Source organism: Hemiscyllium ocellatum, chromosome 15 (genome assembly GCF_020745735.1).
Source record: "Hemiscyllium ocellatum isolate sHemOce1 chromosome 15, sHemOce1.pat.X.cur, whole genome shotgun sequence".
Taxonomy (NCBI): Eukaryota; Metazoa; Chordata; class Chondrichthyes; order Orectolobiformes; family Hemiscylliidae; genus Hemiscyllium; species Hemiscyllium ocellatum.
The window spans coordinates 24969101-24990623 of NC_083415.1; the positions used below are offsets into that span (position 1 = coordinate 24969101).

Sequence of the window (21523 nt, forward strand, 5' to 3'; positions counted from 1 at the left end):
AACCATGGTATTTTACTCATATATATTATTTGTTGGGTTTTGAGATTGTATTGCCTAAAAAAAAAGTAGTTTTGGTTAGATATTTGACTGTTTAACTGTCAGTTCCATAACTCCCGTTTTTTTTAACTCCTTATGGATGTCGATGTAGTTAGATAATGGGAAGATGGGTAACCTGTTCTGATTTCCTGTTTTGTTCTGTTCTTCATATGTAAAACAGCAGCAAATGATTTTTCTTGTGTCATGTGTACCCTGATATCAGCCCTTTCCAACTTGCCATCTCGCTGAAACTTCCTGCGTGAGGCCCTATTTCAGATTGACATTGTGTCATTCTGCAATATAGTATCTGGCAATCTCAAACACAACCAATACACCTATATGAATCTTATATAGTAATTCTGTTTAATGAAAAAAACTTTTAATATTTAAACCTTGGTTTGCAAATTGACTATATACACTGTTTATGTAAAAAATAACAATGTTTTAAAAATGTGATCATCCCCATATAATGGCCTTATTCTGACTTCAGAAGTTCAACACCTGGAAGTTTCCCATGAGATAGTCTGTTCCTGTGACAGTAACATGATTCCTGTTAGAGTTTCAGAATATCTCTGTGTTCATTCTAATAATTTTTTGCTATTACTTTATATCGTGAGTTTCACATGTAAAATTGAACAGAGAAATGGTATTACATTTCACACACAGTGCTTAAAACATATTTCGATTCACAGCTTTGATTTAGTAATCTGTATTTATTTCATAGCTTCTCTTGTATTTGGTGTGTATAGTGGGTCATTTACCTGGGTATCACGTATTAGTCAATCACATTCTATACAATTCCTTTGCTGTGTTTCCCCATACTATGGCAGCGACTACATTTCAAAGCACTTCATTGGCTATGAAATATTTGGAATGATGTGAGGTTGTTGTTTCTTTACATGGTATTTCACTATAAATCAAGCAATGTGAAGATTTAACATTCAGTGGAAATTTAATAACGTTCAAATTTATATTGATTTCAATTTATTCAAACAAAAATCTGGTTATGACCTCCCAGTAATGTTGACACTGGATTTTCTTGCAAGTTTACAGGAAATTGATCCCACAATATCTCACCTCTATCAGGTATTTGTAAAAATTCTGCTTCATCCCCCTCTATCTCCCACATTGCCCACAATACCTGCTACATTCCCAGATGACTTGGCCATATCATGCCACATTTTCCAAGCTATAAGCTATACCAAAGGACATGGACTGTTCTTGTGGATACAAGTTCAAATAAAAATCATCATGTAAATTTTTATAGGTTTCCTACTAGCCTTTAGGTTCTATGTTTATATTGCTACATTTTCATTTCAGCAAGAAAACATAGAATAACGGCATAGCTGGTTGCTTCAAACTGTAAAAACCAGACAATACTCCTCTGTACTGTACCATATTTGCTCCCAAGAACTGCAGTCCTGGGATCTATACATCTTCCTTGGGTTGTAGCTCCTGGAGAAGAAAAGGCAAGACTCTTCTTTTAGATGGTGTTAGGAAAATTAGAATGCAAATACATTTCATAGCAAAATGAGTTTAATTCTTTGCCAAAGGACAGGATAAAATCAATAAGCTGTACCAAAGAAGAAATTAGCAGAACATTATATGTATTTTCTAAGTACTGGAACATATATTTGTTTGATAAATTGCAACTAAAGAAGAGTTCCCATTGTTTTGTTCTCCTACAGCATCCCTTCTCTTCCTCCTTTGGAGTGGCAGCTGCTGAGTTCATCAGAACCATATGAATTGAAGATTGAGATACAGCCCAAGCCTCACCATCGGGCACACTATGAAACAGAAGGCAGCCGGGGCGCAGTTAAAGCTCCTAATGGAGGTCATCCTGTAGTCCAGGTAACATGAACAATTATGAAAGACGATTTCACTTACAACTAGGACCATAGACTATCTTGTCTAAGCATAAGACTTGCAGAATCAAAATCTAAGAAAATAAAATTTGCGTGCTTTTTAAAAAATTGTCATTCCTCAATATTGATATTTCTGCAGCACCAGAAAACATTTAAAGTACATTTTGATCAATGAATTGCCTATAACTGTCCACAGCAAAGCCTTTCATTGTTTAGCACTCTATTCTGGTCAAAGAATTCCTGTAATGCATTGATCTAAGACGTGTTTTGATTCCTGAAACATAGACAGGTTTTCCATTAGTTCTATTTATCTGTTATTTATATCCTGAAACACTCTTACACATAACTGAACCTTTTTCTCCCATCACTAAATCACCCATGGAATCATGTTTTAGCCATTAACCATCACCAGTCAATCACCTGTGTTTTCCAATTGATTAGTTTACATGTAAAACCCATTGACAGCAATGCAGACCTTCAAAGATGAGAGAGAGGGAAGGGATTCACTCAGGTCAATTAGATCATTGTCATCAGCTAAAAAACATTAGTTAATTATTGATGGAGATACAAGATTTTCACTACTGTAAAAACTTCATACAGTTTACAGCAGGACTTTTAAATGGCTACAGATTATGCTGACCTGAAATATTAATTATAGAACCTATTTAAAAAAACTCCATTCTTTTGTGCCAAGTAATTTGAACAGCCTTACCAGCAGTCCTTATAGGGACCATTCTTGAAAACGCTGAGAAATCTGTTTGAGCCAGAATATTTTTTCAGCCATTATGTTGAGCATAAGACAACTCCCTGGAATTATACTGACACTGGGTTCAAGGAATCAGTGCAGCAACACCATTGACTAATAATCAACTTTGGCAGAATTATAAAAATACGCTTTGATCCCCTCAAGTTACCTTGCAGTATGTTTCAAACATAAGCCCATATCAGTGTGTTTTTTGTAAATTTTGATGCAGGTATTTCACTGAGGGCATTACAGAAAAAGTTAAAAATGAAGCATTGGGATGATTAGAAAAAATCTTGGTGCTTTTCAGTGAACTACAATTCTACCATGATTATTTTTCTAAAAATCGCTTATTGAGAGTTTTCGGGAAGTTCGGGTTAGACATTGATTTAATTGCTTCTGATATTTCTTGACCCTTTAAAATTCTTGATCGGCTCAAACAGATCTTAGATTTTGATATTCACTTTGGAATCCTGGCTAGAGTTGACAGAGGGAAGACAGTGCTATGTAGTGAGAACCCAATTATCACTCTGAATTGTGGTCTGTCAGTGTCACTCTTCTCAGTGTTTTATGCAGTATACAGCCTCTTAATACAGTGCTTAACTGCAACCCTTACAATAGATTCTTGGATAGCAATGAAATAGTATCATTTTACTAGACATCAGGATGATCTCCTCAGAGTCAAACCACATGGAAACAGACCCTTCAGTCCAAATCATCCATGCTGACCAGATATCCTAAACTGATCTAGTCTCATTTGCCAGTATTTTCCCCATATCCCTCTACTGCTTCTTTATTCATATACCCATCCAGATGCCTAATAAATGTTGTAATTGTACCTGCCTCGACCACTTCCTCTGACAGCTCATTCCATACACGCACTACCTTCTGCATGAAAAAGCTGATCCTCAGGTCCCCTTTAGGTCATACCCCTCTCACATTAAACCCCACCCGAGGAAAAAGATCTGAGCTGTTTATTCTATCCATGCCCCTCATGATTTTATCATGCTTCTGAGATTTATCTGCAAATTAGATTGTACTGCAGGGGATGGCATGATATCTCAGTGGTTAGCACTGCTGCCTCACAGTATCAGGGTCCCAGGTTCGATTCCAGCCTTGGGCAACTGTCTGTGTGGAGCTTGTGTGGGTTTCCTCCAGGTGCTCCGGTTTCCTCCCACAGTCCAAAGATGTGCAGGGCAGGTGAATTGGCCATGCTAAGTTGCCCATAGTGTTAGGTGCATTAGTCAGAGGGAAATGGGTCTAGGTGAGTTATTCTTCAGAGGGTAGGTGTGGACTGGTTGGGCTGAAGGGGCTATTTCCACACTGGAGGGAATCTAATCTAATTTAGGCGGGAGCTGCAATGAGGTGACCTGTTGGGGAAGGAGGTTTACTAGGTTTATTATAATGAGATCTGGCCTTCAATATGAATTGCACCTCCCACTGCACATGTCAGGCAGCTGCCGTGCAGCTAAAATCCCCTTAATCTCTTTCCATGAAACACTCAGTTGTTAATTTAAATCAATTTGTTTTGCCAATGTATTTATTATTGTTCAAACACATGTTGAGACTTCTACTACTTTCACTAATCCCTAAATATAGAATGATCTAAAATGAAATTCTCTCAAGAACACCACATTCTAAAGGTTCGTTAGTGTCCATGCCACTAATGTTTGCATAGTATTTGGTTGCTCTTTTTTTTTGCATGTGGGCTGAACTTGAGTTAGGTTCACATCCTTTGACTGAGATCTGTGGTTTTTTTTCTTCTTGATGCTTCTTCCTCTATTTTATAGATCTGGCCTGAAGTCGCTGTATTTGCAAACATACATCCTCTTGAGTGGTCCAGTATTCATTTTAAGGGACTGAGAAACAATTGTTCCACTCACCTTGCACTATTTAACACAACAGTTAGTACTCAGAGAATCAATATTATTGAATTGCAAGATTCAGGAAGAGCAGGATTGATTTAGTATCCATCCATTTAGTTTTAGATGATGAATGGGCGTCAATGTGTGTCACATTTCCTGGTACAGTAATGCTAGTGTGGCTCAGACACTTGTATTTATTTCGCATAGTCGTGAGGGGGAGGGGTGATAAAACTACATGATGATAGAGGAAGTTATTTGTGAAAGGGCAATGAACCAAAATTGGAAGTATGTTCAGGAGCAAAGTATATGTAAACATATGCAAAGTGATTTATAAATGGAGTACATTCATTTAACTTTAAATAACAAATATCTCCCTTTCAAACTTTGACCTTGTTAGTTGTTTAACAGCTAGTGGGGTTAAAAAAAGAGAACAGGTCTTATCATTATAAAATTCAGTTGATAATAGAGAACAACCCTAACTTTATATTAAATAGCTGTGCTATTTAAGATTTCTTTATAGGAAACAATTGTAACAGCTACCTACATTGATATGGGGCTTTATCATAATAAAACATCCTAAGGCTTGTCACAGAGGCAGTATGAGCTAAACCCAGACACTGAGCCTAATGAAGAAAGCTGCCAGAAGTGTGTAAGAGACATTTGTTTCCAGGATCTCCTTGAAAAACAGAAATGAGATGATGTGGTGAGGTTTCAGGAGTGAATTTAAGAGTTGAAGGTGACCTGGAATATATGCATAAGCCTATGACATATTGAAATCTATAACGTTCTGGCTCAAAGCCAAGACTGTTAGAAGTTTGGCTCAGTTGCCACTCAAAACCAAATTTAGAAATAGAAAAGTAGGTTTATTTCTTCTTCCATTTCATAATGATGGACACTTTACAGCAGATGCAAAGATTGCCTGGGTTTTTGACGTTGAGGAGGAAGGTATAGGTTACAGGACAATATAAGTGGATTGGTTGGATGAACAGATCAGTGGTAGTTGGAATTTAACTCTGATAAATATGAGATGATACACTTGGGAAGAAGCAACAAGACTCAGTGAATGGCAGGACATGAGGAAGGTCAGAGGAACTGAGGGATCTTGCATTGCTTGTCCACAGATCCCTGAAGGTGGCAAAACAGGTTAATAGGATTGATTAGGCATTTTGGACATTTGTCTTCCTTAATCGTGGGATAAAGTAGAAGAGCAAGGAGGTCATGATGGAGCTGCACAGAACTTTGGTTCAGCCACACATGGAACACTGTGTATGATTGTACTGGAGGACATGAAAAGGGGATTCACCAGAATGTTGCCTCAGATGAAGCATTTCAGCTGTGGAGAGAAGCTGGGTAACCTCAGGTTGTTTTCTTTGCAGTAGTGAAGGGGGCCCTGATCAAGGTATATAAAAATGCAACTGTTCCAGTAGTTAAAGAGTCAATAACAAGAGTGCATAACTTTAAAGGGAAAAACAGACAATTTAGAGGGATTTTGAGGAACAATATTTTCACTTAGAGGGTGCTGGTGTCTGGAATGCACTTCCTGGAATTGTGGTTCAGGCAATACCTCGTAATCTTTAAAGAGACTTAGATGAATACAAGTTTGCTTGCTGAGCTGGAAGGTTTGTTTTCAGACGTTTTGTTACCATACTAGGTGACATCATTAGTGAGCCTCTGGTGAAGCACTGGTGGTATGGCTCACTTTTTATTTATGTGTTCAGGTTTCCTTGGGTTGATGATGTCATTTCCTGTGGTGATGCTATTTCCTGTTCCTTTTCTCATGGGGTGGTAAATGGGATCCAAGTCAATGCGTTTGTTGATAGAGTTTCATTGGAGTGCCATGCTACTAGGAATTCTCGTGTGAGTCTCTAATTGGCTTGTCCTAGGATAGATGTGTTGTCCCAGTCCTCATCTGCATTTAAAAATGCTAGTGGGAGTAGATCATATCTTTTTGTGGCTAACTGATGTTCGTGTATCCTGGTGGCCAGTTTTTTTGCCTGTTTGTCCAATGTAGTGTTTGTTACAGTTATTGCAAGATATTTTGTAAATGGCTTGTTGTCTGTATAGGGTCTTTCAAATTCATTAGCTGCTGTTTTAGTGTGTTAGTGGGATTGTGGGCTACCCTGATGCCAAGGGGCCTGAATAGTCTGGCAGCATCATGGTAGCTACAAACTCATCTACGTACTAAAACAGCAGCTAATGAATTTGAAAGACCCTATACAGACAACAAGCAAAACTAATCTCTTTTATAAAATACCTTGCAAGAACTGTAACAAACACCAAATTGGACAAACAGGCAGAAAACTAGCCACAAGGATACCTGAACATCAACTAGCCACAAAAAGACATGACCCACTCTCACTAGTATCTTTACATACCGATGAGGAAGGACACCACTTTGACTGGGACAATACATCCATCCTAGGACAAGCCAAACAAAGACACTCGCGAGAATTCCTAGAAGCATGGCACTCCAACCAGAACTCTATCAATAAACGCATTGACTTGAATCCCATTTACCACCTTCTGAGAAAAAGAACAGGAAATGACATCACCACAGGAAATGGCATCACCAACCCAAGGAAACCTAAACACATAAATAAAAAATGAGCCATACCACCAGTGCCTCACTGGAGGCTCACTGATGATGTTACCTAGTATGGTGACGGAATGTCTGAAAATGAACCTTCCAGCTCAGTGAGCAAACTTACATCCAGTATCTCAACCTGAGCTACAAATCTTCTCAAAACCTACTAATACTTAGATGAGCACTTGAAGTGTCATAATGTTCAAAGCTATGGACCTAATGCGGAAAAATAGCGTAAATATACATTTTGTAGTACAGACACAATGGGCCAAAGGGCCTCTTCTGTACTGTATAATTCTATGAAAGAAGATTCTGACCAATAGTACATACCAATTCCTTTAATGCACACACTAGAGAACAGTGAGAAAAAGTTACAGTAGTGTAGGTCCGTTTTCAAAACTTTTATGGCTAGTTTGTTTTATTTATATATCTGTTGTCCATTTTTCTGTTTATTTCCTCCCCTGAAATCAGTATTCTGCTGGAATATCCTTCAGTGTAAAGTCGGCAAGGTTAGAAATAGACATCTTGTGTAGTGCCATCCTTGTCACTGACATCTTAACACATCAACAGCTGATGAGAGGCTACCAATACTCATATCTCAGCCCAGTAAACTGGCTCAAATTTGGCTATACTTAACCACAAAACTAATTCATCAGTAATGCACCAAAAAACATTTTTGAATTTGAAATAAAAAGCAACTGAAATTCAGGCACAACTCATGTCTGGCAGCCATAAATACTTTGAGCTTCTTGTAATTTTGATTTTTGAACATTAGTAAAATTGCTGGATATTACATTGCAAGTATTGCATCTGTGTGTGTACATTTTGTCATTATGTTCATTGTCTCTTGATGAACCCATCACTGTCAACTGCATTAGGACAATTGTAATGTATTTGTGATTTCTAATTGAGGCATGGTTAACTGATGGTATGACTTCCCTTGTTATTGTTTTCTAAAATAATACTATATCCCATGGTAGCACCTTCTTGCCTGACCTGGCAAATCACAGCTCTCGTGAATTTAAAAGAATCTTAGATCTTTGCCATGTTCTTTCTATTTTCCACTTTTATCCTTTTCATTCCATCATTTCTGGAACATGACTTAGTGCTGCAGCCCACAGTGAGGAACTGTGATGGTGAAATGGATGTTTCTTTGGATTTTAAATAATTTGTCATGTCAGTCATGCCAATATTATTTTGTCGGAAATGAGATTTACCTCGAAAGTGGAAAATCTTTGTCATTAAGTCTTGATATTCAGAAATGCAAAGTGTTTTAACCCTCTTGATACTGAAATTCCTGCTAACCGTATTGCATACACATGCACACATGCCGAACGTCTCGAAACATTATCAGTAAAATTTCAGTGCGAATTTCACACTGTCCCCAATTTAGTACCCTTTTGTCTTGAAGATGGTGATTCATGCTAGCCTATGACTTCATTTGGCAGTCCTCCAGTAGCTTGCCTGAAATGCCATTCCTCTTGTATGAACCAGACAGCAAATTTCAACAGGATATTTCTCCATAGAAGGAGGGGTCTGGCTGTGAAAGCCAAGTCCAACCATGCTGTCACTAAATCTTGATGCATGCTTATTTTCCTACTGGCATCACAGTTAATGAGGAACAGGAGCTTGGCATAAGTCAAAAGTAGTGCCCTGCTGAAATGAAACATGAAATATTTTACAGTCCATGGTAATGGAAATGGTATCACTGTACTCTTCTGAGCAATCACACCTCTTCAACTATTTCACTGAAGAAAAGTTTTCTTTTCATATTTGATCTTATGTGAGGCAATTTCCACTTTTACTTTGCTTGGACCTTCATATTCCTTTCAATGTGAAAGAAAAAGTGGATGTATAACTTGCACTTACAGCTCAATCAATAACTATCATTGAAACTTACTAGTTGTGGGATAGGCAAGACTGATCCATGTAAGATGAATCCTTCTCCAGGGTTATTTCTTAACTGTATGAAAGGTCAAAGCTACAATTAGGAAGTCATCCTCTGGATGATTCCTTGTATCATCAATAGTGACTTGAGCATTTGTTAGATTTTCAGTGACAAATCCAACTAAGGAAGATTTTTTTTAAAATTGGTTTTGTTTTATTCATGATCAATGAGATTCAATTGTCGTAAAACCTCAATATTCCCAATGTCTCACATTAGTCTTTTATTAACAGAGTTTAATAAAAGAAAATGCATTCATATTTTAAACTTATTTCATGATATGTTGGAGTCAGACAAGAAAATAGAAACTATTATTCTTGGAGTTTATGAAGTAAGATCGGAAGTTGTTTTTGGCGCAGTGCTAAAGGTGGGTCTAACATACCGTTTATTAACTTCAGATGTTTGCTCCATAGAATTAATTTGTTCAAAGGATCCATATTGACATATGACATGGGTAAATGATCCCATTAAAGCTGTGCACATATTAATGCCAATGCTGGATTTGTAATCCAAAAACCACCCACACTAGGTTTTCATGAGAAAAGGCCACCAAGAATGAAAAAGCATGACATCACTTGTTAACCCTCCCCTGCCTCCACCCCATGCCGCATTATGGAGATAGCTGTAAAATATTCAGCATTTAATGCAAGAAAACCCAAAGAGATTCCAAAGAAGGCCCAGTTACTTTGACTAGACATTGAGTGGTAAACATTAATGAGATCTATTAATTTCCAACAATTTATATTGTTGATTGAGATGGGAGGAATGCACTGACTGCCTCTACTTTCATTTCACTACAGTACACAATATCAATTTACATGTTTTACTTGGTTCCTGATGTAACCAATCATTTTGTTTTTTGTTAGGCTTAAAATAATAAAATGTATTAGCCAGGTTTTTTTAATAGACACACAATTATTGATTTATTTAAAAACAGAATCCATTCAATAAATATGCAAAACTGGATAATGTACTTTGTTCACAATATGAAAGTATAACTGCTTACCCCTCTAAATATCCAAAACCTAGAGCACAGAAACAGACCCTTCAGTCTAACTCGTCCAGGTTGGCCAGGTATCCTAAATTAATCTAGTCCCGCTTGCCAGCATTCAGCCCATATCCCTCTAACCCCTTCCTATTCATCTACTCATCCAGATATCTTTTAAATGTTGTGATTGTACCAGCCTCCACCACTTCCTCTAGCAGCTCATTTCATACACGCATCATCCTCTACATAAAAAAGTTGAGCCTTAGGTCCCTTATAGATCTTTCTACCTCACCTTAAGCCTTTGCCCTCTGATCAATAACTCATAGTTCCTGAAGGCAAAAATTGATGGGGTACGAAATATTCAGACAGTTAATGGTCTAGTGTTCTGGCACATGTAGATGGATGTCACCAAACACAGGCAGATATCTCTGGATCTTTTGTTGCTGCAGTCTGTTCAGGAAACAGTAATGTATCAAGGTTTTTTCAAATACATTTCAGAAGGGCAGTCAGCAGTCAGATTGGACCAGGGCTGTGGGTACCATACTGCACCCACAGTAAGAGTTTTGTTTCAGGAATAGGACAGCTGAACTGGGAAGTTCTTTTCCCAGGCTGGACACATCCAAGCAACCGCCAAAATATAAGCTGCAATGTGATCCTTGTAGACACAAGAAGGGGCTCAATAGTAAACATGCAGTTATTCTCAAACTCGTGACTAGCAAACAATGCCTTGTTAAAAAAAGTTCTAGTATTCTTTCATTAATTGCTGTTAAAAAAAAGCAATTAGGTGTTCACAATCCTTCACACACAAACACACAAATAAAACTGTTAAACAACCTCACAACATTCCCAGTCTTCACAACACAAAATGTCATTTTTAAATGGGTTGTCCCTCAAAGTAGGACAAAAAAAAATTAAAAATTAGGACAAGTTTACACTACTCTCATTTATTTCCTATAAATATAAAATTATCTCTGCTATCTTTTTAGTATTTAGGTAATTCAAATAAAGCTACATTCTTATATATTGTAAACATTGTAAGCATGTACACAAGTATGCAATGACACCTTCATTACTTTTCCCCACAATGTGAACAACTTTCAAGTGATTAAATTTTAATAGGAAACTTCAATGGAGCTGCCTATCATTTTGGTTTTAGATTCTTTTTCAAAAAGATTGAGGACTTATGACCAAGATAAGTCAATGTTACCTGAAGGCATGGTTTAAGTATATCTCAAGGCATTCACACACCTAGGGCATCTTTTTCCACTGTAGAGTATCTCTTTTGGTACCGAGTTAGCTTTTTAGAAAAGTATCTCATGGCCTTCATTATGCCAGAGTCACCTTCGTGTAACAAAACTGAACTTATCCCCAGTATCAAATGCGACTTTGAGTAATTTAGTAAAATTAGGGGCAGCGAGTACTTTCTCTGATGAAATTAGTTTCCAGCTTCTCAAAAGCTGCTTTGCACTCCCCTGACTTTGTTGCTTTGCTTTGTTTTGAAAAAAAAAATGGAGCAGCTATAATACCGAGGTTTGATATAAACTTATGATAGAAACCGCAATCCCCAAAACTTAAAGTTTCTCGTTCAGTTTAGGGGTATGAGATTCCTAAAACATGTACTTCTGCTGTTTTGACAGCACTGCTCCTTGTCCTACAGTGTATGTTAATTAGATTATTTGTGATTTGGAGATGTTGGTGTTGGACTGGGGTGTACTAAGTTAAAAATCACACAACACCAGGTTATAATCCAACAGGTTTATTTGGAAGCACGAGCTTTCGGAGCGTCGCTCCTTCAACAGGTGGTTGGATGAAGGATGAAGGACAGTGCTGCAAAAGCTGGTGCTTCCAAATAAACCTGCTGGACTATAACCTGGTGTTGTGTGATTTTTTAACCTCGATTATCTGTGCTTTTGAAAAGTCACTCTTGGGAGATTTGAGCTGCCTGTAAATTTTGAAACACAGTTTCTGATTATTTCAGTGTGCTCCTTCCAAGTGTCACTGTATGCTTGCATATTATCAAGGTAAGCCAAACAGTTAGTAGGGCTAGCACTGCTTCAGCTGCTTTGACTGTGTTCAATAAGTTACTTTTCCAACATGCTTTTGACTCTTGCTTTCACCTGAGCCTGTTTCTCTGGACCTAAGCAATAAAGATGCTGTTTCATAGCAAAGAATTCTCCCCCATTCTCATTATGTCAGAACAAAAAAACATTTTACTCAGTGAACAGAAAGAGTATGGAATGTACTTGCTTGAAATGTAGTGAAGCCAGGTTCAAAGGAGACATTCAAAGGGACACTGCATGATTATTTGGATAGAAATGGCATAGAGGTAAATGGGGAAAAGATAGGGTATTGGCGATGGGGGATAGAACCACGGCAGCCATTATAGGCTGAATGGCCTCCTTATATACCATAACAATCCTGTGATTGTGTGATATTTGGGTGAAGTTGTACACTCTACAGACTCCTTTAAATTCTGAGAGTAGCCTTGTTATGTCTTCTTAATCTTCTGTATCACAGTATGAAAGCATGGTCTCTAACCTCCCTAAGAGTTAAGGAGTAACTGCTGGATAGCAGATGGTCCAATTTTGGAATTGTCTAGTGCTTCTTCTGCCTCATTTGCATTATCCATTTGTCCTGACCTGCCCTCACTAGCTGAAATACTTGTGCTTGTTTATTCTCCTGGCAGTGATAATGCTTCGGAATATTGATACAACACAGCCTAATTGTTATCTGGAAATCTAGGATGTCAATCAAATAACTTACCTTCCCCATTCTTTGGACCACCCTATTTGGATCAGTAAACTGATAGACAGTGAAATTTGAACCTTGATCTGACTAGGTCTCTATCAGTAATCGATGTCGAGTGAAGAATGGGGTTAACCTTTCCACCATTATTTTGACAGTGGTTACCCTCAAGGTTATGTCATTTTATTGTAACTATATACCACTGTCCCGCATTTGTTTCTAGTAATTGATCCCACATTGCCTATTAACATCCAGTGAATTGTTCCTCAAATACAGGTGCAGGAATTAATCATGCCAATTTTCTCACCATCTGCCATGTGTGGCATCTTTTACAAATTTGCAATATCTTGCCGGTACACAGTTTGACTTACACCTTCTTGGATCTTCTGGGTCCTACATGTCCTGCCATAGGAATTAATGTTTCTTAACAAGATTTCGAAAATACCACTATTGGGATAATTATTGTCCAGTCTTTGTCCATTGGTATGTGAGGAGATCTCTGTTTGTTCGTTAAAATCCTATTTCTTATTTAAAATTTCATGTAATTTAATGTCTTGGAACTACTTCAGTTTCAAGTTCAGCCTGAACTGAATCATTTACTTAACTCTGTAATAATTTACTGAAACTCTATCAGATAAAACACATTGAGCAGTTTCTTCAGATTATTCAAACTCCCCAAAGTTAAAAATCATACAATACCAGGTTGTAGTCCAACAGGTTTATTTGGAAACACTAGTTTTTAGAGCACTGCTCCTTCATCAGGTGATTGAATCACAAAACCATTGTGGCACAGACAGCTTCACAGGGAATCTTCAATATCTGGACTGACATGACACCAATTGTTAACGTGCACTTGAGAATGTAACTTTTAAATAAGATTTTGCGATTTATATATGAAAGAACTGAAACCAACATGGTCATTCTAAAAGATGAGAGACTTAACAAACAATCTGGGTCTTTTTCAATATATAGTTTCAGTTACATCACACTGTAAACTTTTGCTATAAATTCCGTGTCTTACAATCTTATTCTCCACAATCACCTGATGAAGGAGCAGTGCTCCAAAAGCTAGTGCTTCCAAATAAATCTGTTGGACTATAACCTGGTGTTGTGTGATTTTTAATATTGTACACCCCAGTCCAACACCAACATCTCCAAATCACAAATCCCCAAAGTAAGCTTCAATAACCAAATATCTCTTTGTACTGTCAGTTTGACCTTCAATGATGGACTTTGTTTAGTTATTGCTGGCGTCATTACATGTCCTCACACCTTCTCCTATGTTTGCTCTGTCTCCTTGATGTCACTAGCCTTTCTCATGGAGAAGCTCTTATCTTAATTCCTGTCTGAGGAAGTAAGTCACTCCATCTACAGGTAAATTAATAAGAACCTCAATAGTTACCATTCCAGACATTAGGTCACACAACAGGATGGTGCAGATGTGTACTTGCTGCTAATATCATTCAAGAAAACCTTGACATTCATGAAATTTTCTGGTGGATATGACGTCTTTCCCCAGTAAAAGAATTTGTATGGCTTCTGTATATATCACCGTGGCTAGAAGTTTACTTGAAACATTTGGTCAATAAGGAGTTACTTTTTCTCTTAACAAGAATATCTGGTTTACCTTCCCTGCAATAACAAAAGTTTTGTGCATGATCTCACAGCTGCAGTCAGAGATACAACTCAGACTATGGTATGCTGGGTCAGAATCCTTCTTTCTGCATTGACCTTGTACACCCCTGTACATCCCATGGATTTAGTCTGCAGCTTCCAGTAACCTGCATGTAGATGTCCACCTTGAAATAACACAGACATTGCAGCCTTTGGACATCCCTCCCATCCACAACACCATCTTTTCTGGCCTGGGGAGGACATCAAGGGGTATTTGCAGCTGCCCCTTCTCATCCCTGTCGACTAGCTTTCCTTTCTCCTTGCACCTTCTATTCATCTTGGGGTTGGAGGGATAATAGACAAATTGCTTGGATTTATGATGAGCTCTTAATTGCTAGCCATGTTAGCTGTCTGTCTCACTGTTGCAACTTCTGTTTTTTGAGAGTTTTCATTTATGGAAAAAATGAATTTTAAAATTCTTTCAAGAAAACTATTTCACTAAGAGTTTCAATGCAGTTGCAAGCTTTAATGTCTGTTACCCACAATTAAAATTATTTTGCCCTACCCTTTCAGTTCTATGAATGGAACCTTACAGGGCCCTGACCCATGTAGGCTTTGGTGAGAAATCTGGGAGAATCATGTGAGATGTCTTTTATGTCTAAAAACATTGGCACTAGTAATGAGTTACAGCTTAGGGCCTATTTACCATCACAAACAAAATCTTAAACAAAAATAGAAATTTCTGGAAAATCTCAGCAGTCTAGCAGCTTCTGTGGAGAGAAATTGGAGTTAATGCTTCCACGTCCAGTGATCCCTCCTCAGAACTGAATAATCATAAGAACCTGCCTCCAACGGAAATTATGAGGTCAGTGTTCACCAATTTTGTTTCAGAAAAAACATATCTTTCTCGGCTGTAATTTACTTGCCAACCAATGTCTGCATTCTAAGGAAATTGAAATATTCAGTTGTACATATTATAAGAAGGATTTCATTCCTAACGCTACAGTTGGACAAATTCTACTGTTAGATTTCCAGAGACTATGAACAGAATACGCTACCTTACTGTCTTTCTACAGATGTATGACAACCAATCATGCTGAAGAGACTGTTATGAAAAGGGGGTTTTATATCAACTCTTGGTTAAAACTTCTTGTCATTATTAGATAAATAATGACTTAGCAAAGAAAGCTTAGTATATTAGTAGTCACTGTACAACAGAAATTTTTTGAAGAATTACTGTACCAGTACCAGTCTCAAATGACAATCCAGTAGGCTTTTGCAGATCAGATGCCGGCTTCACAATATTCTTGTGGTTAGTATTTTTTGTTGTTTTGTCATTCTAGTATATCCATTTCTTCATCCCCCTCCTCTAGCTGTGTTAACTCCCAGAAACTCTTGTGATAGATATTTTATAAAGTTGCAAGAGATTTATCTAACACAATTATTTCTGTCCTGTAGTAATACCTCCAATGTAGATAATAATAGTAGATGATTAACTTTGTTAAATTTGAAGATCTATTGAAGGATTGGAAAAAAGGAGCTAACAAAAGAACTATATGGTCTGATGCGACATTATAAACAACAATATTGAATTTTACTTTAATATGACATGATCATTAATCTTCTAAATTTAGAAAATTTATACTTTATTTTCCTATCATTGGAAATAACAGTATTCACATTATTCAGACTTTAAACTTGAAAAAACAAGAAACACTACATCTTTCATTTCACTTTGCACATTCCTGCAGAACTCCTTATGATCCAGTGTAATCAGTCAAGAGTCAAGCAGCATGTGATACTTTAACCCAGTTCTTAAAAACATCTTAAATTTGTTGTTTCTAATTTCTTGGGCTTCATTTGGCAGGAACAGCACGCAAATAAATGTGGTTTTTTTGCAAATTGTTTGAACCACGCCATTAGATTATTCGGGCAACATTCACATTTTGCTACCAACATTCAGGATGTCATGGATATGAAATTAGGATTGATACTGTATAATGTTTTAGTAGTAAAGATGTTGATTAGAACAAAAATGGCACATTGTGCTTTTGTGCTCACTTCTGTTATGAATCGTACCAGATATCATTATAGCAAAGAGAAAACAAGAGATATCCTTTACCCATGTCAGAAACAGGTTGATCTGATTTGTACCAGAAGTGCACACATGTGGATTGAGTGTCATTTTGAGCCTTAACCAGCAACTAATGTATCCAATTTTACCAATACCAATCCAATTTTACATCTGTAGCTTTTCTGAATATTGGTCGCAATATGTGAGTGTTGCATGAATAACTTAACAGTGCGGTGTATGATTTGCAAAGATGCCACATTTATTTTTATCTACTACTGTTGTATGCTGTAAGATTTCCTGGCTGTCTTTATCAAGTTTGGCTGACATGTGACTTCACTTACTCAGCAAAGTGATTGAATCTAAAATGCCTGCTTTCATGATCTAGCAAGCCACTGCAACTGCTATATTGAGAGCCCACCATTCCCAGCAATCTCAGGGCAACTTAGAATTGGCAGTGTCATATCAGCTTATCAGTAATAACCATCAGGTCCATCTCAGCTACATGAGATATAGGGGAAGCGATGGGAGATAGAAGAATAATGAAAAGGCAAAAGTAATAGGCAATTCCAGAATCAGACGTATGTTTCTATAGCATGAAATGTGATTCCAGGATTATTAATTACCTTCCTGGTGTGAGATTTAAGAGTGTCTTGGATGGCTTCAAGGTTTGGGAGATGAGTCAGAAGTCAAGGTCTGCACTGATACTAATGATATAAGTAGGAAGATCGATGACATTCAGAAAGTGGAATTCAGGAATTCGAAAGGAAATTAAAAACAGCACCTCAAGTGTAGCAGTCTCAGAATTGCTGCCTGTGCCATTGCTAGTCAACATGAGAACAAAAGGATGAGTTGATTGAATATGTGGTTGGAGAATTGGTGCAGGAGTGATGACATCAGATATTTGAAACATTGGGACCATGTCTAGGGCAGGTGCGACCTGCACAAGCTGGAGGACAAAGAAACTGATAAGAAAAGGAAAAATAAAGTACAAATTGTGCCACAAGGATGGTGCTGGGTTCATTACTTTTTGTCATTCGTATAAATGGCTGGATGTGAACTTAGGAGGTATAGTTAGTAAGTTTGCAGCTGACATCAAAATTGGAGGTGTGGTGGACAGAGAAAAAGGTCACTACAGAGTACAACTGGATCTTGATCAGCTGGGCCAATGGGCTGAGGAGTGGCAGATGGAGTTTAATTTAGATAAATGTGAGGTGCTGCATTTTCGAAAGGCAAATCAGGGCAGGATTAATACCCTTAATGGTACGGTCCTGGGGAGTGTTGCTGAACAAAAAGACCTTGGAAGGCAGGTTCATAACTCTTTTAAAGTGGAATTCCAGGTAAACAGGTCAGTGAAGAAGGCATTTGGTCAACACATTGAGTATCGGAGTTGGGAGGTCATGTTGCAGCTGTACAGGGCATTGGTGAGGACACTTCTGGAATATTGTGTGCAATTCTGGTCTCCCTGCTGTGGGAAAGATGTAGTGAAACTTGAAAGGGTTCAGAAAAGATTTATAAGAATATTGTCAGAGTTGGACGGTTTGAGCTATAGGGAGAAGTTGAATAGGTTGGGATTGGTATCCCTGGAGCACGGAGACTGAGGGGTGATCTTATAGAGGTTTATAGAATCATGAGGCATGGATAGGGTTAATAGGCAAAGTCTTTCCCCTGGGGTTGGGGAGTCCAGAACTAGAGGGCATAGGCTTAAGGTGAGAGGGGAAAGATATAAAAAGGGACCTAAGGGGCAACATTTTCACACAGAGGGTGGTGTGCATATGGAATGAGCTACCAGAGGAAGTGGTGGAGGCTGGTACAATTAGATCTGGATGAGTATGCAGATAGGAAGAGTTTAGAGGGAGCAAATTACAGCCATCTTTACTGAAAACAAGAAATGCTGGAGATCATGGCGGGTCAGCATCCATTGAGAGAGAGCAAGCTAATGTTCCTGCCATTCTCACATTCTGATCACTTAATCTCAACTATCAACATCTTTTCTCCACCAGCACTCCACACCCCTCCACCCTCACACCCTAACCCCAACTATAGCATAAATGTTGTCCCTGCCACATTTCGCTTCAACTCTGATGAAGAGTCATCTAGACTTGAAATGTTAGCTTGCTCTCTCTCCATGGATGCTGTCTGATGTGCTGCGATCTCGAGTAGTTCTTGTTCTCAGTGTTTAGAGGCAAATGGACCAAATGCTGGCAAATGGGATTAGATGTATTTAGGGTAACTGGTTGGCATGATGAGTTGGACCAAAGGGCCTGTTTCCATGCTGTACAGCTCAATGACTCTATTGACTTTATGTGTTCTGAGGAAGTCGTAAAACATTTTCAGGAAGATTTAACAGCTTTAGTTATTGTGCAAGAACATGGCAGATTGAATATAAGGTGGAAAAATGTGATGTTATCGACACTGGTAGGCAGAAAAGATGTGCACGATTTGAAAACTGTAGATGTGCAAAGGGACAAGCCACCAAAGGCTAACATGGAAGTGCAGTAAGCTATTAAAATGCAAAGGAAATTTTAGCCTTTATTGCAGGAGTCATGAAATTTTGCTTCAATTGTACGGTAGCTTGAATAAAACACTTGTGAAATACTGTGTCCTTTTATGGTCTCCTCCAGCTCTAGTATAGTTAATACAGGTATTAATTCATTTTTGATTATGAATAATGTAAAGAATTATGGAGGTAGTGTAAATAAAAGACATTGAAGTATTTGTTCAGCCATGATCATATTGAACAGTGAAGTAGGCTGAATGGGCTGAATAGCTTCTAGCTCTTCTTTGTTTTTATATTCCTAGATATGAGAAAGGATTAAAAGAACAACTATTGAATAAATAGCAGAATCTGAGTATTTTAGATGTTATAACAATAGGTTAAAAAGGAACAGGTGAATTGGAAAAAGAGACTGCTTAGAGATTAATTAGAATTTGCTACAAATTGTTGTTTAAACAAAGTTGCTAATTTATTTTGAAAGACAATTTACTAAATGCTTCAAGGATATGGTATACAAGAGACAGAATGGATTGATCGTTGTGGCTCTTGAGAAACAATCCATTGATGCAACTGTGATGGGCAGAATGGCCTGTACCTTTGTGATGTTCTTAGAGTCATAGACATGCCCAGCAAGGAAACAGATCCTTCAGTCCAACTTGTCCATGCCGACCAGATATCCTAAATTAAGCTAGTCCCATTTGCTAGTATTTGGCCAATATCCCTCTAAACCCTTCCTATTTATGTACCCATCCAGATGCTTTTTAAGTGTTGTAATTGTACCAGCCTCCACCACTTCCTTTGACAGCTCATTCCATACACGCACCACCATCTGTGTGAAAATGTTGCCCCTTAGGTCCCTTTTAAATCGTCCCTCTATCACCAGACGCCTATGCCCTCTAGTTCTGGACTCCCCCACCCCAGGGAAAAGACCTTGTCTATTTATCCTATCCATGCCGCTCATGATTTTATAAACTTCTATAAGGTCATCCCTCAGCTTCCAACGCTCCAGGGAAAATATCCCCAGCCTATTCAGCCTTTCCCTATAGCTCGATCCTCCAACCCTGGCGCACAAAATGAGCAAGGTTGACCTAACGTCCATTTCAGCAGAATGCAGGTACTCTGAAGGTGAGCCTTAGATTGGTTTTGTATTTTCTCAATGTCTTCAGGTCTGCTAAATTAAAATTTGTAGCTCCAGAAATATAACCTATTATGATTTGACCATCTGGATTGCAGCTGAATTCCTGAAATTTGAATCTGAGCCTCATGCCCAAGAGCTACCTAAATAAACTGCAATGACATATAAAAACAAATCAGAATATTTGCCCACATTTGCTGTAACTTAAAGGATATTGCAAGTGTTTGTTTCATTGACTGATGGTACTATTATTCTGAATTTTTGTCTGCTTTTGGATTTATCTGAAAGCAATTTACATATGACACCAATGGAATTCAGAGTGACAATAATAATATTCAATGCCTTTAGTCTGAAGGCAGTGGCAGCTTTCAAAAATTCTGTGAAGTTTAGCAGTGACTGTATTCATAAAACATGTGTACTGAAGCATTTAAGAGCATTTTGTTAAATGCACCACTTTGGCAATTTAAGGAGGCTATGACATTCAAGAACATGGTGTGCACATTCTGTTTGTGCTGGTGTTTAAATAAAGATTATATAAGCTAATTGAAAAAAAAGCCCCTGTTGTTTTAAAAGCAATAACAAACTCAGGAGTGTTTATTAACCTATAATTGAAAGCTGGGGTAGCCTATCTTTCCCTTCATGCGAAGCATCTTAAAAAGATTTAATATAAGCCTTATCTTGAGAGTTCAACATGTAAGATACCTTGTCTTTTTCCAGCTCCATGGCTACATGGAAAATAAGCCTTTAAGCCTGCACATATTTATTGGAACCGCAGATGAGCGGCTACTAAGACCACATGCCTTCTATCAAGTCCACCGCATCACTGGCAAGACAGTCTCAACCACCAGCTACGAGAAAATCTGTGGAAATACAAAGGTTTTAGAAATTCCACTTCTTCCAGAGAACAACATGAAAGCAGTGTAAGAATATTATTATTTCACAAATCTGTTTGTTTTCAAGTATATATACTCGTATAGAATATTTTAACATGAATACAGCAGTGCTTGATGAAATATAAACTTCCACCTTGTTGACTATAAGAGCCCTTCTGATCAGTCTTGATACAGTTTTGTTTTGCAAAATTTTAAATGAATTTGTACACACATTTGGGTGATTGTTCCAATTCGTATAGTTAACATAGCTGCTGAGTTGTTTGATCAGTTAATAACCATGTTTCATCCAAATACATAAATCAATTTATTAAAAATAATGCAATTTCATGCTGCACAACTAATGGGAAATTGGAAAGAATAAATTTCACTCTGATGCAGTAAGGAGATTTATTTCTGAAATTAGAATCGAGATAATTGTTATCAATAGGACAATATCTGACTTGGGAATGCTCAATGCAAGTTCTCAAATGCTAAAAGAGGGAAAATATTCCATTCTTCATCACTTATTTTTTCCTGAAGAATGTGACTTTACCAAAAATATAA

The 21523-nt window shown here is 37.7% G+C and overlaps 1 protein-coding gene across 3 annotated transcripts in view; it reads left to right on the forward strand.

Moving 5' to 3' along the window:
• nfatc2a (nuclear factor of activated T cells 2a) overlaps positions 1-21523 on the forward strand; it is a 163396-nt gene that overhangs the window by 40371 nt on the left and 101502 nt on the right. For all 3 annotated transcript variants that reach the window (XM_060836001.1, XM_060836002.1, XM_060836003.1), the window contains exons 3-4: positions 1725-1887; positions 20805-21007. In XM_060836001.1, the coding sequence (XP_060691984.1) occupies positions 1725-1887; positions 20805-21007 (366 nt within the window). The remainder of the gene's footprint in view (positions 1-1724; positions 1888-20804; positions 21008-21523) is intronic.